The 15,313-nt window shown below is 39.9% G+C and overlaps 1 protein-coding gene across 1 annotated transcript in view; it reads left to right on the top strand.

Annotated features, from left to right (window-relative positions):
• Positions 1-15,313, top strand: part of CD109 (CD109 molecule) — an 87,937-nt gene that overhangs the window by 54,854 nt on the left and 17,770 nt on the right. Inside the window, exons 23-29 of the mRNA XM_075414507.1 lie at positions 28-204; positions 4,341-4,422; positions 5,743-5,971; positions 6,505-6,670; positions 7,785-7,975; positions 11,087-11,242; positions 11,801-11,866. Coding sequence (XP_075270622.1) covers positions 28-204; positions 4,341-4,422; positions 5,743-5,971; positions 6,505-6,670; positions 7,785-7,975; positions 11,087-11,242; positions 11,801-11,866 — 1,067 coding nt within the window. The remainder of the gene's footprint in view (positions 1-27; positions 205-4,340; positions 4,423-5,742; positions 5,972-6,504; positions 6,671-7,784; positions 7,976-11,086; positions 11,243-11,800; positions 11,867-15,313) is intronic.

Below are 15,313 nucleotides of genomic sequence, written 5' to 3'. Positions count from 1 at the left end.
TTATTTTCATTAAATTTTATCTTTCAGGTGATTTACTTGGGCCTTCTATCAGTGGTTTGTCATCATTGATTAAGATGCCTTATGGCTGCGGTGAACAGAATATGGTCAATTTTGCTCCAAATGTTTATGTTTTGCAATACCTGACTAAAACCCGGCAGCTGAGAGAGGATATTAAATCAAAAGCTGTGTCATTTATGAGAAAAGGTCTGTGTATTTAAAAGAAAGACATTAAGATTTTTAAGAACTCTTACTAGTAAAAGATGTCTGTGACTCTGCATTTGGTTTTTGAAGTACTGCTCTGTTGGTGTCATGAGAACTGGAAGAAAAGCCCATCTTCTTCTTTTTCTCTTTGTTCTGGGCTGACAGAATTAAAGAGCCAACAATTTTGTGTACAAGGGCAAGTTTGCTTAGAAAACACGTGGTTAATTTTCAGAGGGGAAACTGTGGTTTAGAAGGTAATTTATATGGTTTTCCTCGGTGGTTGTTCTCTCTCCTTTGATAAAACTGTGTGTAAGCAAACATTTCTGACCTCTGCTTGAGGCACAGAGGTTGAAAATTAGTCACTGGGCAGTGTGAGCCATATCAGTCCCATGTGTGTATCTGTCTTCAGTGACACCATCCCCATCCTGCCGTGTCCTTGTAGAGCTCAAGGAGGTCGGTCTTTGCTCTGGTGGCTGGCTTTCACCCACCCAAATTTTAGACTTGGTGAAAAGTGAAGTCTATGCTGGAAATCAAAAGCTGGAAAATTTTAGTTGGAAGTTGCTGGACATTTTAATCGGGAAATACTCCAGGGCATCACAAAGCGTGGAGAACATAGTTGCGCTATGCTTCTGTGCCCTTTGGATCAGACAGTGTCTGACTGAGATGTACCATGCTCGCCACATGTAAGGCTGCATGCTGAGAGCCTGGTTCAGAGAGAGGAATGAGACCATCCTCATGTGAGCTGCACCCCTATTAAGGCACCTTGATGACATTTTCAAATCTTGTTTACTCTCTGTAAGTCTCTGATTTTTTTTTTTTGGTGTTTGATTTTTATTTTTTTTTTTTAAAGTTGTTGACATTTCCGTTGGAAAAGACACAGCTCAAAATAAATTTTCCTTTAATCAAGATCCTAATTTTCTGTCAAAAGCACTTAAACATTTTTTTAAACCGTTCCTAATACATGGTTTAGTTGAAAAGTAAGGTGGAGTGGGGGAAAGAGGTGTGTTATGGAAACAGCTGCTCTGAAGTCTGTAAGCAATCTACCACTCTTTGAAGCCTGAGCTGTGCTACCATAATTTTCTGAAATTTTCCAGTAGCAGATTTATTAAAGTTATTTTGAAGAAAGTGAAAAATTATAGGGTTAAATGTCACTATATACAAAGCATTGTGTTACTTCACTTGTTCCTGGTGTTTTGAATTTAGGTACATGTTTTTAACGCTGTGGTAGCCAAAAGAGCAAGTATGCTGAAATATTTGTAACCTTAAGATAGAAAAGAACCACAATCTAAAAAAGATTTTTTTTTTTTTGCTTTATTTTAGCAATTGTTTTTGGTTGTTGCACTGTTTTTTTAAATGTAATCTTAAAGTTGAAATTTGTCTTTAGTTTGAGATGTAACTTCTATAAGCTCAATTTCTGAAAGGATTGTCATGAAGTTTCAATTAAAACAAACTTTATTTCACATGTCAGAATTCACTAAATATTTGAAAAAGTGACCTGAATCTGAAGTAAATGTAATTAATTTTAAGGCCAAATGCTTGTGAGAAGAAGGGATCCTATAGCAAGCAGAGACTGCTGTATGATCTTTCGTTTAGTAATTTTTATTTACGTGGAACAAAGGTAAAGCAAAAGAAATGTTGCCTTTCAAACAAAGTTCCTGCAGTTGTGGGAATGACAGATGCCATCTTGAAATCACTTCTTCAGAAATAAAAAAAGTCCTGGTTGGTGTGAAAACTTTGGTGCTAGACATAAAGTAAGCAATGAGTTTGAGCAGTTTTTCCAAGCTGTTTGAAACATGAGACCTTTTCATCTTCCATGTATTTCTGAAGTTCTTTCCATCCTGATGCACTCCTGTCTCAGCCTCGCTCAGCCTACATCTCTTGGGTTCCAGCCAGTCCTCTGGGAGTACTAGTGTACATCTTCATAATAGGATCCTTCTTTTCCTTGCCTTTCCACTTGTACGTGCTGACATTTGAAGCATCATTTTTCATGTCTGATGGAGTGTCCGTTGGAACGAACGTGGTGATTCACAGACCCCAGGTCTCCTGTTCCAGCATTTCTGCAGGCTTCCCCGTGTTAGATACGCTCTTGTTTGGAGACTTTTGCGTGACTGCCACGGGGCTGGCATTGAGAAGAAAGCAAGCAGACTGTAGCAAATAGCTGAGTGATCGCTCTGTCCTCCCTCTGGTTCTGCTCATCTTTCTGATCCCTCCCAATCTTAACAAATTCTGAGATAAATTTATCCCTGTGTAAGGACTGTCCAGAAGTTTTTGTAGCAGGCTGTTGGTCTTAGTTTTGTGCTTTTATGCTGCCAGCTGGGTAGTGATTATAATACTTATTGCTGTATATTGCCTGTTCTGCAAAGAAACAGAAGACCTCAGTTTTCAGGCCTTGCAGTCAGATACTTTGGAAGAGGAAGCAATCTATTTGTATATACATACATATTCATGTTCCTCATAGCACATTATTTTGAGGATTAAACTTTGACAGTGACTTTTGCTTTCCTTGGTGAGAAATGCCACTGATTCCTTCTTTTTTCCCTCCCACTCAAGAATGCTTGACTTCTCAAGATCATGAACTGAGATGACAGATTTCTCTGTATGGGGAAGATTCACCAGTTTTAATCATATGATTAACCACTGTTGTTGTACTAAATACATTAAAAACCCCCTATGTTTAAGTCGAAATTGTAACTTCAGACTGTTCTGAAGAGACAAAAACTAAGCCTGATGCTACTGGGATAAGAGTTTATGTGGGAAGGTGCACTGGTATGCTGTAACAGCTCACATTCACATCTTTATATCTGTATTTATTCTATTATTGAGAGACCCTGACTAGGATTTCATCTTACACTGTAACACAGATTGAGGCACCAGGCTGTTTGTTCCTCAGTAATTAGGGCTGTGATTCACTCACTGTGTATCTATATCCAGGATGGTATGTAAGTGGGTGATTAACCCTTTATCAGGGAAAGCAAGGAACATTTTACAGGGGAACGGTTGTAGTTGGGTGGACCTCACAGGATGTATTTGTAAATTCATTCAGTTGTGTAGGACTTGATCATGGTTGCCTGAGGGTTTTCCTTCTGCCTGGCTGATTCAATATTGTGTCTGTATCTGTCAGCTGTTAGATTAATTAATATACTTTTTTTAGTTATAATAGTGAAAATAGTAAAGCCAAGGAAAAAGACAAGATGGGGGGAAGAAGAAAAGATGTCTTGTGAAATGCTATGAATAGATATGATTATTGTTCTGGATACACAAATGGCAAGCAAAATGTAAGAGGAGGGCTTTAGATATCAGAAACTACAGGGAGTAGCGCGTCATAGGAAGCTCTTCATTTCTAACCTGAATTAACGTTGGTTCTGCACTGACATCAGCTATTGAGTAAGGATGTTACCGGTGGTGGTGAGCTGGTAGTGAGCCCTTGGGGCTCTTTTATTGTAGATGTACAGCAGTCAGGAGATAGCTGCACTTTTTCTGGATACTGAAAAATCTTCGGATACATTTTTAAATGGATCCTTCTCAGGATTTCAGGATATTTAGGTCTTTTGAAATTTTTCATTCGTTTCAGAATAGCCTCTTCCAGCATGCTTTTTCTGACAGCTAGTCCTTTAATTTGGCAAAAGCAAGCTGCTGAAAGGCTCTGTTTTTCAGCATTTGTAGCTTTGGTGTACCCTTGCCCTTCCAGTTGGAAAATACTTGATTTTTGCTTGTCCTTTCTTCTGCTGGAAAGATGAAGTGTTTCTGTAGGTGCACAACTCCAGCTCCCCGAAGTGACGAAACACTGAACTAAAGCTGCTGCTCTACTCTGTGCTCGCTGCTGTGCTCCTGAAGCCACCGAGTTGTGTAGGAGCGTGTCTTTCTGCATAACTCGGTCGTGTTTGGGTGGCAGATGAGCAGGAACTTCTGGTTCTGCTTTTGTAGATGGATCCTTCATGTTACTGCTGCCTGCTTTCTCATCATCGTCTGCGCGGTTTTGTGCATCCCTTCATATTCGGGAGATTTTTTTATGAAATACAAGCTCAAGATCTGCCCTTCTCAGCCTTAGAAAGTGCCTCGCTTTACATCAGCAGACAGTTTGTGCTGGAACCTGCATGAGAGGAAAGTGTTCAATACCTGTCTCTGGTTTTCCACTTCAGGCTACCAGAGAGAGCTGCTTTTCCAGAGGGATGATGGCTCTTTTAGTGCCTTTGGAAATGATGATCCCTCTGGGAGTACATGGTAAGTAGTTCTGCCAGATTCAGTCGTGGAATTTGAGTATTTTAGATATTTTCCCTGTGACTCAAAATTTTTTGTGACACTGGTAAAAATTTCCAGCTGTGTTGGCCTTCTGCCTGGTTTTCCTTAGGTGTTTGGGCCAAGTCTAAGGTCATTCTGCTGGATAATATGCTGTCAAAACCATTATTAGGGCAAGACTTTTTAATTTTGCAAATGATGAGTGATGAGTTATTTTAGCCAGGGGAATTGCTTGGTCTAAAACTTCTCTGTTGCTTTCCTGAAAGGATTGAGAATAATGATTCAGTGACTTATTCTTGCAGTTGATTGAAACCATTTAGGGCTATGTGATCATCATTGCTTCAAACAGATTTTCAGTTCTCTCCATACTGTAGGCTGAAGACTGGCTGAGGCATTTCCTAGGGGGTGAACAGAGTTACTGATGTGAAAAATTTGTCCTGCCTACGTCTCTTACACCTCCTTTTTCTGAGCCTGTAAATACAGCTGAAAAAGACTTTTCTGTGCTGCATTTCACCCTGAGAAGCATAGTGAGCTAGTAGTGAAAGCTAGGTAGGTAACAGAGGCAAGTTCCAGCACTTGGTTCAGCTAAACCATGTTTGGTTAGTTTAAATATACTTCTGTGTTTCAGTGCACGCTGCTGACTTTAAATAGAACTATCCCAGGTACTGTGCCACTGATTGAGTCACTCGTCCTGGAGTCAGTGAACATCTTTCATTGACATCAGCGAGATTTGCTTTAGACTCAATATTGATGGATTGGAAAACAAAGATAGTTTATCTGTACTGGCAACTCTGGTGCTTGAATAGTGCAGTGACAGGTTACATGAATACATGTTTGGCAAAGAAAGGCGTCAAAGCAGAACTTGGGATTATTGATGAATAAAACAACAAAGGTTGTTTTGATGATATAATTACAGGGATAATAATGATAATTAACATCACACTCATAACTGCATTACTGTGTAAACTATGATTTTTGCCACTTCAGCCTAGCAGCTGAAGGCAGGAAAGCAACATTTGAATAAAGATAAACATGTGCTGGCAGACTTGGAGTCTATACTCTGTATTTATTTTTGAACCGTAACAGCTGCAAAAGGGATGATCTTTAGGAACAAGGACATAGCTTCATATGTTGGTGGATTAAGCTTAGTCTACTTACTTGTCTGGGTAAGACATGTATTTTCCTCTGTGTTGGGGAGGTGTGTGTAGAACACGTTATACATCACGGTAGTCTCACATCGTCTTAAACAGAAGAAGCTGTAATATGTTGCTAATTTTGTCGTATTTGATTGATCTTTTCACCAAGGTTATCAGCTTTTGTATTAAGGTGTTTCCTTCAAGCTCGTCCATTCATAGATATTGACCAAGATGTACTCATGGATACAGCTAAATGGATTGTCCGGCATCAGAAATTAAATGGGGAATTTCATGAACCTGGGAAGGTGTTACATAGTGATCTTCAAGGAGGCACCAATAATCCAGTCACTCTCACAGCTTACATCATGTCTTCCCTCCTAGGGTTCTCAGATAAACAGGTATTGGATTTCATAAATAGAATTCATAGTTACTGGAACACTTCATAAATTGCCATACTACCTGGCAAACACTTGGTAGTTTAAGGAAGCAGAATGAAATATGAACAGAGACAAAATTTAACCTGATTTTATTAAACTTTCTTGTACTTTGTCAGAGTATCTACCTGAGACAATACAAAGCTGTGCTGTTAGGCCCTTCAATTTTATGTGCCTTTGCAAAAATCTAAAGGCAGTTGCTTTTAGCAAGAATATTGTCATGGCTTTAGTCCAAGAACTTACAAAGGAATTTATGGAGGGAACTATAAGAGATGCTGTTGATGTCATGGAGATTGCTCACGTTCATAAAAGACAGTGCCAGATCAAAAGGTTTGCGTTTGAGGTTCGTGCCTGTGAGTCTGAAATTTTCAGTATTTCTTCGTTGTTGTGTCGTGATAGTAATGTTTCTGTTTCTGTACAATTTTTTCTTTTAAATGATAGTATTTCAATATATATTTTATTCACTATACATTCTTCAATATGATCTTCATTTCCAGCATGCTTATGTGATCAAGAGTGCCACAAACTTTCTAGAAGATAAATTAGAAGAAGGCATTACAGATAATTACACCTTGGCAGTCGTGACATATGCATTGTCCTGGGCAAAAAGTACAAAAGCAAAGGAAGCACTGAATATACTGAACCAGAGGGCAGAACACCAAGGTATTGCACAACTATCTTATATAGTTCTGTAGATGGATTTTTGTAAAATTTAAAAATACCTATCACATATCTGCAGCTGCATATAGAATTAGAGATTAAGGGGATCCTTCTACTGAATTCAAGTCTGTTTGGAGTATAATATAGAGAAGAAGCTGAGAAATTCCAAGGCATCCTTAATGAAAATTGTCCATAAATGACTGACAATTCACAACAAAGCTAGGTCTTTCAGTCGCGGGTACCATGTTCCTGATGGGAGCACCATGGTGCTGTTGAAGAACATTACTTGTCAGGTTTTCCATGTTGTTATGTGCACTTGTAAGATCAGTCTGTTTAAAGAGAAATGGATGGAGTTAGCTATTCCAAAGTAGTTTGAAAAGATCGGTAGGGGTGTGGGGGGCATTAATTAAAACCAGTATGAAATGAAGAGTTGAAGGATTGGACTTTCTGTAACACAATACAGAGGTGTGTTGCATTTTCTGTGGGGACCCATCATCTCATCATGTTTAACCTCTTTGGAGTTCAGCATGATTGGATTTTGTTCCCTGTTTTGAGGCAAGAACAGACCATATGGAGTATAAGGAATGGAATTTTTTAGTTCAAAATACTAGTCGTCCTGTTGAAAAATCCAAAGGAATTCATGCTCCAGCCTAGAAATGGAGGCTCTTGGGTGTCTCTCTGAATTTACTGAGTTAGGCCTTTTGTACAATCACTTTTGGGAAGGGACGAAGTCACTTTTTTGGAAGGCTTAATTAGAAAATGAGCCTAGTGAGCAGCGGTGCTGCTTGCGGTGCCTCCTCTAGTCCTGAAGAGAAAGGAGCACCTCAGCAACAAGGTGGCCTTTTCACAAGGGCTCCTTTACCTGGATACTTCAGGCTGACAACAAAAGGAGCAACGTGAAGTTCACTCCAGCATTTTTGTATCTAGATTCAGCCATTGCTGAGGAAGTGCTTAAGTCAGTCTTTTATGAGACATATGCTTAAACATTAACACAATTTTAAAGAACCTTGCTAGATCCCATACGTAAGTGTTAATTAGGAAGTTTCCCTTGAGTCTTTCCCAGAAGTCCAAAGACTTCAGTCTGTGGATCTGAGGTTAGTATTGGTTCCTTTTGCAGGAGAATTTCGTTTCTGGATAACACCTGCTTCTGAAATTTCTGATTCATGGCAGCCACGGTCCATCGATATTGAGCTTGCAGCATATGCTCTGCTCTCACACTTTCATCAAGACAGATTAGCAGAGGGGATCCCTATTATGAAATGGTTAAGTCAGCAAAGAAATCACCTTGGGGGATTTTCATCTACTCAGGTAATATCTTGTCTCAAGGGGCTTTGTTACACTTTTTGATGAGCACTGTATATTAAAAAAAAAAAAAAAAGAAAAAAAAAGAAAAAAGGACCGTTTGTTTTTTACGTAACAATTCCTGAATTTTGTTTTGCTGTAACAGCCTTGGTTGTGTGCAGGCTTGCATTCTTTGCAATATTGACATCTTAAACCTGGACTACCAGTTGTAGCCTTTTGGCAAGTATAATACAAACCAGAATTACAGGGTCACCTTGATTATATAAAATATTAATAACAAAAGATCTTAAATTAAGAAGTGGTGCCCATGGAAAAATAGTTAATTAGATTTTCCAGGCAAGTGTGATAAATATCTGTACTTACTTTCTCTCCAAGGAGAGAAAACTATTCATATTCTTTCCCTATGTGGGCCCTCAAACACTTGAAAGGCCATTAACTAAGATAAAGGCGAGTAGGTTTTAGAGAAACAGCCTAACCTAGTGCCTCTGTTGGCGGTTAGTCTTAACTTAATAATGTATTTTGTTCTCATTCATACGTAGATTTTTGATGGGTCATGAAATTTGGAAGATCTGTGTTATCTCCAGGAGGTTCCATGTTATTGAAACCACATCTTGTAAGCTGTGCTGGCATGCAGAAAATTTATGTAGTACTTTGGATTCCATTAGTTTAAACTAACTTTTAAATTAACTGCAAATGCTGGTCACAGTAAAGTGTCACATTTCATCATACCGCTTGGTACCAAGCTGTACAGGCTATCCTTCATTGTTTTATTATTAATCTTAGAGAAATTGGTTCTACTAAATAAAATGCAATTTAAGAACCATCCTAGTTCCCCTGAGGTTCTAGTATTTTTCTAATGTGTTAATTCTTGCTTATTATTTGAAGAGGCTGATTGAAGCAATACATCAGTTGAAAAAGCTTTTCTTTATTCTCCAGTAACCATTTTTACTTGGAATTTTGAAAATTCAGCAGTGTACCATTTACCCCTGAGAGTGAGGTTAAGAAATGAATTTAATCTTTTTGTTCTTCCATAGTCTCAACTATTTTGATTTCAAAATTATTCCAGTGTCTCTCTAGATGCCTTTTTTAGTTTGTAGAAATGACCCCATACTTTTCGTTAACTTTTAAGATTGCTTTGAAAAAAATGTTTGGAGAGTTTCATTCCATGAGTTTATTATATTAGAAACTTACTATATAGTTAAACAATAAGGAGGAGAGTAATCAGTTGCATGTTTGATGTTTTATAAGTTAGGGTATGATAACTCACTGCAATTTGTACACGTGGTATAGCTTACTATGAATTTGCAATCAGTGTATTTTGCATTATAATGCTTTTAATGTTTGAGCATAAAAAGTACATATCATATACACAGGAAAACAATGCGTACAAAAAATATCATATATCTATGAGAGTAGATTTAAATGGTAGGGAAGAGTAGCAAATTCTGGAAAGCCTGTGTTGCTGGGCGAAAGGGGCCTATGAGTGTGGCTTGAGACCATATTCCCTAACTTTTCAGGCTGTGTATTGGAGGCAGCGTTGTCGTACTGAGCCGTGCACCTTGTGCTTCAGCTGTGAATGTTTCCTGGTGAAAAGCCTTGGGTATGCCTTCTGCTTTAGAGCATGCCAAGGTCTGATAGGTAGATGTGATAGGTCACTGCAGTTTCGTTCACGTTAACGTGAAAGAAATTTTGTAAGTTGGGCTTCCAAGACACAGATCTTCAGCAGGAACTGACATATGAGTAGTCGGAGTAAGGGCAGAGTCATTCAGATGCTTTGCCACTGTCTTCTGCGAAGGAATAATTGAAGATATTCTCTGAGGGTAAATATTTGCCTCCTACTGAAAAAGTCTGCCACTGACTCCAGACTGTTACATCTTTCTGTAGCCCATTAGTTGCATCTATTCTGTCACACCGTGTTAAGTACCGGGTTTGGGATCCCAGCCATAGTAGTTCAGCGTACAAGCAACTTTGGCACTGTCACTAATCACCTGATCTTTCTGGATTTTAAGAAATCAGTGAAGCAGGTTGCCTCAGACAGGGACATGGCATGGGAAGGAGAGTAGTTTCTAATTCTACCCATTTAGAGTGAATAGGCAGCACGTGCTGGTACCTTGAGGTGTGGCGTGGTCCCCATGTCATAGTTAATGAGCTTCAGTTACATTACAATTTCGTTACTAGAAGTGACCCAGGAATGAATAAAACACCTCTGTATGCCAAGTCTGCGAGGCCAATTCGATCACTGTCACTGGTTAAAAACAGGTGCAAAATTAACTACACAAAGAACAAAAATCCCTGAGAAACATTAGAGATATGCAATTGATTACTGTATTTTTTCCCAGATAATAATGGATATTAGAATTGTCATTCACTAAACCATGCTGAAACAAGTGTTTGAAAACTACATCTCCTGTTCAAAAGCTGAAGAGCTAAACCTACAATCGTACACAAATATAAACAAATAGAATGAGAGAGAGGGGGATGAGAATGTCTTTATAAGTGTGTTCTGCAGTGGTTAAATAATTGCGCAAAACCTTTTGATCAAATATAGAGTACAAAACGTGACCAGAATCCCCTTTGAAATTTTTGCCTTGGGTCTGATAAAAACTAATTTCTGGCTTTTTTTTAAAAAATAGTTTTTTCAGACCTATAGCTTTTGCTTCAGTGATCAAGGTACCTTGAATAATTACTGTGAGGTACTGCATGTTTAATCTTTCGTCTTTAGATACATCTAGACAGTAGCAGAATCATTACTTTTTTCATGGGCTTTCTCCTTGCCGTCCCTGTGGCGTGTGATGCTGACTGTTGTGTCTCCTAACGTGTCAGGTCTTGCACATGCCTTGCATAAGAGGAGAACTTCTTAGCTGCCTCTGGCCTCATTCTCTGTTGCGTGTCTCTCTACCTAACTTGTCCTCTGCTGCCATCCCTCTTCTGCACTGGGATGCTTCATGCCAGTGGAATCCCAACGGAGATGTGGAGGCGGATGCGTGAAGCCCCCAACATAATCAACACATGGGACAATACAGGGACCATGAGCTCTCCAAGACATGGCCTGTACACAGGTAGCTCACTGTGCAGACTTCTTCTGTTTAATACTGAAGGATTTGTCTCTCTCAACAGGACACGGTGGTGGCTCTGCAAGCCTTGAGTCTATTTGCAACTCTGACTGCTGCAAGCAAAACAGAAATGGATATAACAGTAACAGCACCTTCTTTGAAAACTCCAGAAACATTTTCGATTGATACTCAAAACCGTTTTCTGCTTCAGGCCAAGGAGGTACTGTAGAAAGCAAGGTCTGCTGACCTGTTGGAGCGGGTCCAGAGGAGGGCCACAAAAATGGTCAGAGGGCTGGAATACCTCTTCTATGAGGAAAGGCTAAGAGAGCTGAGGCTGTTCAGCCTGGACAATAGAAGGCTCCGGGAGACGTTACAGCAGCCTTCAAGTACTTGAAGGGGTCCTACAAGGGAGCTGGAGAGGGCCTTTTTACCAGGGCCTGTAGTGATAGTACAAGGGGTAATGGCTTTAGACTGAAAGAGGGTAGATTTAGGTATAAGAAAGAATTTCTTTACTCTGAGGGTGGTGAGACACTGGCACAGGTTGCCCAGAGAAGCTGTGGCTGCCCCCTCCCTGGCAGTGTTCAAGGCCAGGTTGGACGGAGCTGCGAGCAACCTGGTCTAGTGGAAGATGTCCCTGCCCATGGCAGGGGGGCTGGAACCAGATGATCTTTAAGGTGGCCTCCAACCCAAACCATTCCGTGATTCTATGATTCATTCTATAATTCTGTGACTGAAACTACTTTGAAAATGTTATTTTACTCATCTGTCTGTCTTTCAGATTGCCCCTGTGCAACCAATGACAGTTACAGTGGCAGCGGAAGGTACAGGATTTGCTGTCTTTCAGGTATGCAATCCAGTTATTCGTGCTGGTCTCTATAAGCAAGGTATATTTTAGAAAGTTTGTAAAAGATGTTAATAGGAACAATGTTCTGAAATGTCTTATATCAGTACCAAAGCACTTTACTAATTGAAGAATGCTGTAAACCATATATTGTGTGAATGGACATATTCATGTGATTGATTGTTTATGTCTGATGGTCTGGCCTTTTAAGTACTGTTGGATAATTGACAGTTTTGAGGCACTTCCATGGTCCAGAGTCACATCAAAGCAGCCCTGTCCTCCTGCAGAAATGCAGTGTCCATTTGCAAGACAAAGGACTGCAGTGATACATTCGCAGGCATAAAGGTCGTAGTAAAAAAGGCATGTGGACGAGGCAGAAATGCCTCATCAGGAACCTGTGGTAAACCACGGTAAGGCACAGATCAGTACAGAAGAAGATTACACTGCTAGTTATTATTTTCCTGTTAATGAGGTAGAATACAGTAATAATGCAAAAGCTAAAAATGAAAGAGTATTACAGTCAGGTTCTCTGGCAATTTTTACACTGTTCTGAAGTAGCGTGAAAGACAGAGTCAAAGGATCCTGCAAACTGACAACAGTAGTAGATGCTTAGCATCAGCCAAAAGCAGGGGCGTGGCAAAGAGTGGAAGGAGGTATAGTGATCCCCTCTCTGCCTGTCCTGCAGAAGACACTGTTTCAGTAGTATAAATTCAAACACCTTTACTTGTATTTAAACAAATTAAGCTGGGAGCAGCATATACTTTCTTTAGAATTAGCAAACAGTGAAGAGCTCTTTTATGCTTTTCAGCTGCTTGCTCTTCCCTCATAACAGAGATTATGTTCAGAAGAAATTCTGCCTCCAAGATTTTCCCTAACCCTATGAGAAATATCATATGAGAAGATGGTATTGGATCTGATTTGATGTGGCCGTTAATCGGTCTCTCTTCCCTGCTGTCCTGTCCATGATAATGACCTTTGAAAAGCTACAGATAATACAGAAGTATTAGTCTCTGAGCAGGAGACACTCATTTTATTGAAAGTGTATAGATAAACTCATAATTGCTGAGTGTATTGCAAAACCAGACAGAGTTCTTACTAGACTCCTCCTAGTTGTACTTGGGAAAACTGAACTTAGTCTGCTTTTAATGCTCTCGAAGTTTTATGCCAGGTCAGACTCTATACTGAGTTCCTTCCAACCTGACCTTTACTTCAGTGTTCTTATGCATCTGGGATACAAAAAAGCATGGTGATAGTTGATAACTATGCTTTTGGATAAAAGACCTTTACAAAGAAACCTGCACAGCTGCCTATCAGTGGTGAACGGCAGCTAGAGATACACCTCATTCATTCAGCAGCAGTCTGCAAAACCCACAGTGCTATACATCGTGATCCATGTTTATTAATTCCCAGAAGTGCAAATGAAGTTTACAGCAAAGTTCAAAAGTTTCAGAGGATAATTTAGATTCAGACCTGCAGGCCAAGATAGGAATGAACATCTCAGCAGGACTACATTCACACATCTGTGATTTCAGTGTGTATGTGGAATGTAACAAAGTGGGGCTCCAGAACAGTTGAAGGCTACTTAACCTTAATCGTTGTTGAGAAATACTCCCTGATATTAAGTCAACTAATTTGTCAGGCGAACTGATCAAAAACTTTTCAGCAAATTGTTTCTTGCTGGAAGACGCTGATTTGCTGAAATGAATGCCTTTTGTGAAAGCTCGTTGGTTCCAATTACATTTTTGCCAGCAGGAAAATTTCACATCCAAACCAGCATGTCTGGTGAAGACTGAGCAGAATTCTTCCAACCAGAATAGCCAGAAATTGACTCTGTGGTCAGAGGGCTCCTTTGGGATGTATAGCACCATAGTTTAAGCTCCTGGTTTGTTGTATGAACATGCAAATGTGCTTCCAAATAACTGGTGTTCAGGAACCAACGCCAGGTGATCTCCTTCATTTAGGTCACTGTGCTGTTGCCTTTTTCCCTGCAGCTTTGAGTCAGAGATGCCGTGACTTGATTCAAAATATTGTACTTAGCACACTGGAGTAGCTTCTTCAAAACCTTTTATTTGCTAGGACCAATCCTTTCCTTGTGCTTCCTCTGGCAGGTCTGGTATTCTAAAAGAAAGAGAACTGATGCCATTTGAATGAGATTTCTCTTTTTCCCAGACACAAGCTAGATCTGGGTCGCATTTAATAAATCAGGTAGCATATGACATTGTGATCACATTTCTTCAGCTGGGTTTCTTAGGCTCGCCAAAGCGCAGTGGTGAGATTCACTGTTCTGGGATTTGACTTTCTGGCCAAATGTAGCATGTCAAAACAGTAAGTCATCTCAATATCACAAAACACAAGATTCAGTCCGTTAATGGAAAAGGCTGCTTTCCCAAGAGAATGAATTCTTATGAAAAAACCTTTTTTTTTTGGTGAAATTTCACTGTGTGTGTGTGAGTTGGCAGTGCATTCACTCTTCACCCTGCAGGATCTCATAAAATGTGTTTATTTTGGATAGAATAATTGCAAAAGCAGACATTTACTTGTAGCTTTGTGGTCCTGCTGTCGGCAAAATCTCCTAGCTCATCCTTTCATTATGTGGGCATATACTATGGATGTCCTAAAATGCTGATTCTGCAAGGGAGAGGAGAGGATAGTTGTAGAATTAGGTTATATGAAAGACACTCTCTAAAGAGAGCAGTCGAAGAAGTGATCTTCTTTAGGTGGCCTGCTGAAAGTCTTCGAGGAAACACCTGTCTGGAACCACTGTGAACTGGCTTTGGCAAACACTTCAAAAATTTGGCATGACCCATGCCTTCTGGAGCAAAGAAGGACCAAAACGCAGGACTAGCAACAAGGGGAGGGTTGGCAGGCTCGAGGATGAGTGTGGGCAAAGTGGACAGGTGGGTAAGACCTCCTTGGTCTCCTGGTCATGTACAGACATGGAGTGAGGAAAAAACAGAGAAATCACCTGTTACTCGTTACTGAAAAGCACTGACCGTTTTTTCCACTCAGCATATTTTTACTAGACTTAGGCAGGGGACTGAATGTTATTCAGTTTGGTGGTACTGAAGAAGGTAACACTGTAAATTGCACATGTATTTCTCTGTTACAGTCTGAGTGTATACTAGCTAGCTCAAAAGGGATGGGGAAACAATGAAGACTATTTCCTTGAATTCATGCCCTCAGTCAAGCACATTTGTGCTGCTAGTTGAAGACCAAAGAAGAGAGGGAAAGAGACATTGATTGGGGCATTAGAAATGATTCATGTTTTTTGAAATGTAATGCAGTTGATTGGGTCAGATACTGTTACAAGCATCTCTCTCATGCGGAAGATTAGCTTTTAGTTTTCTCTTCTTGGGCCTCTCACCAGAACTGGTTGCAGTATGACAAGACTGGACCAGTTCTGCCTTTAGCTTTGGCAGCTGCTTCCTAAAAGAGTTAAGAAGAAATGCA

Source organism: Opisthocomus hoazin, chromosome 2, assembly GCF_030867145.1.
Source record: "Opisthocomus hoazin isolate bOpiHoa1 chromosome 2, bOpiHoa1.hap1, whole genome shotgun sequence".
Classification (NCBI taxonomy): domain Eukaryota; kingdom Metazoa; phylum Chordata; class Aves; order Opisthocomiformes; family Opisthocomidae; genus Opisthocomus; species Opisthocomus hoazin.
This window is presented reverse-complemented; position numbering and strand designations above follow the sequence as displayed.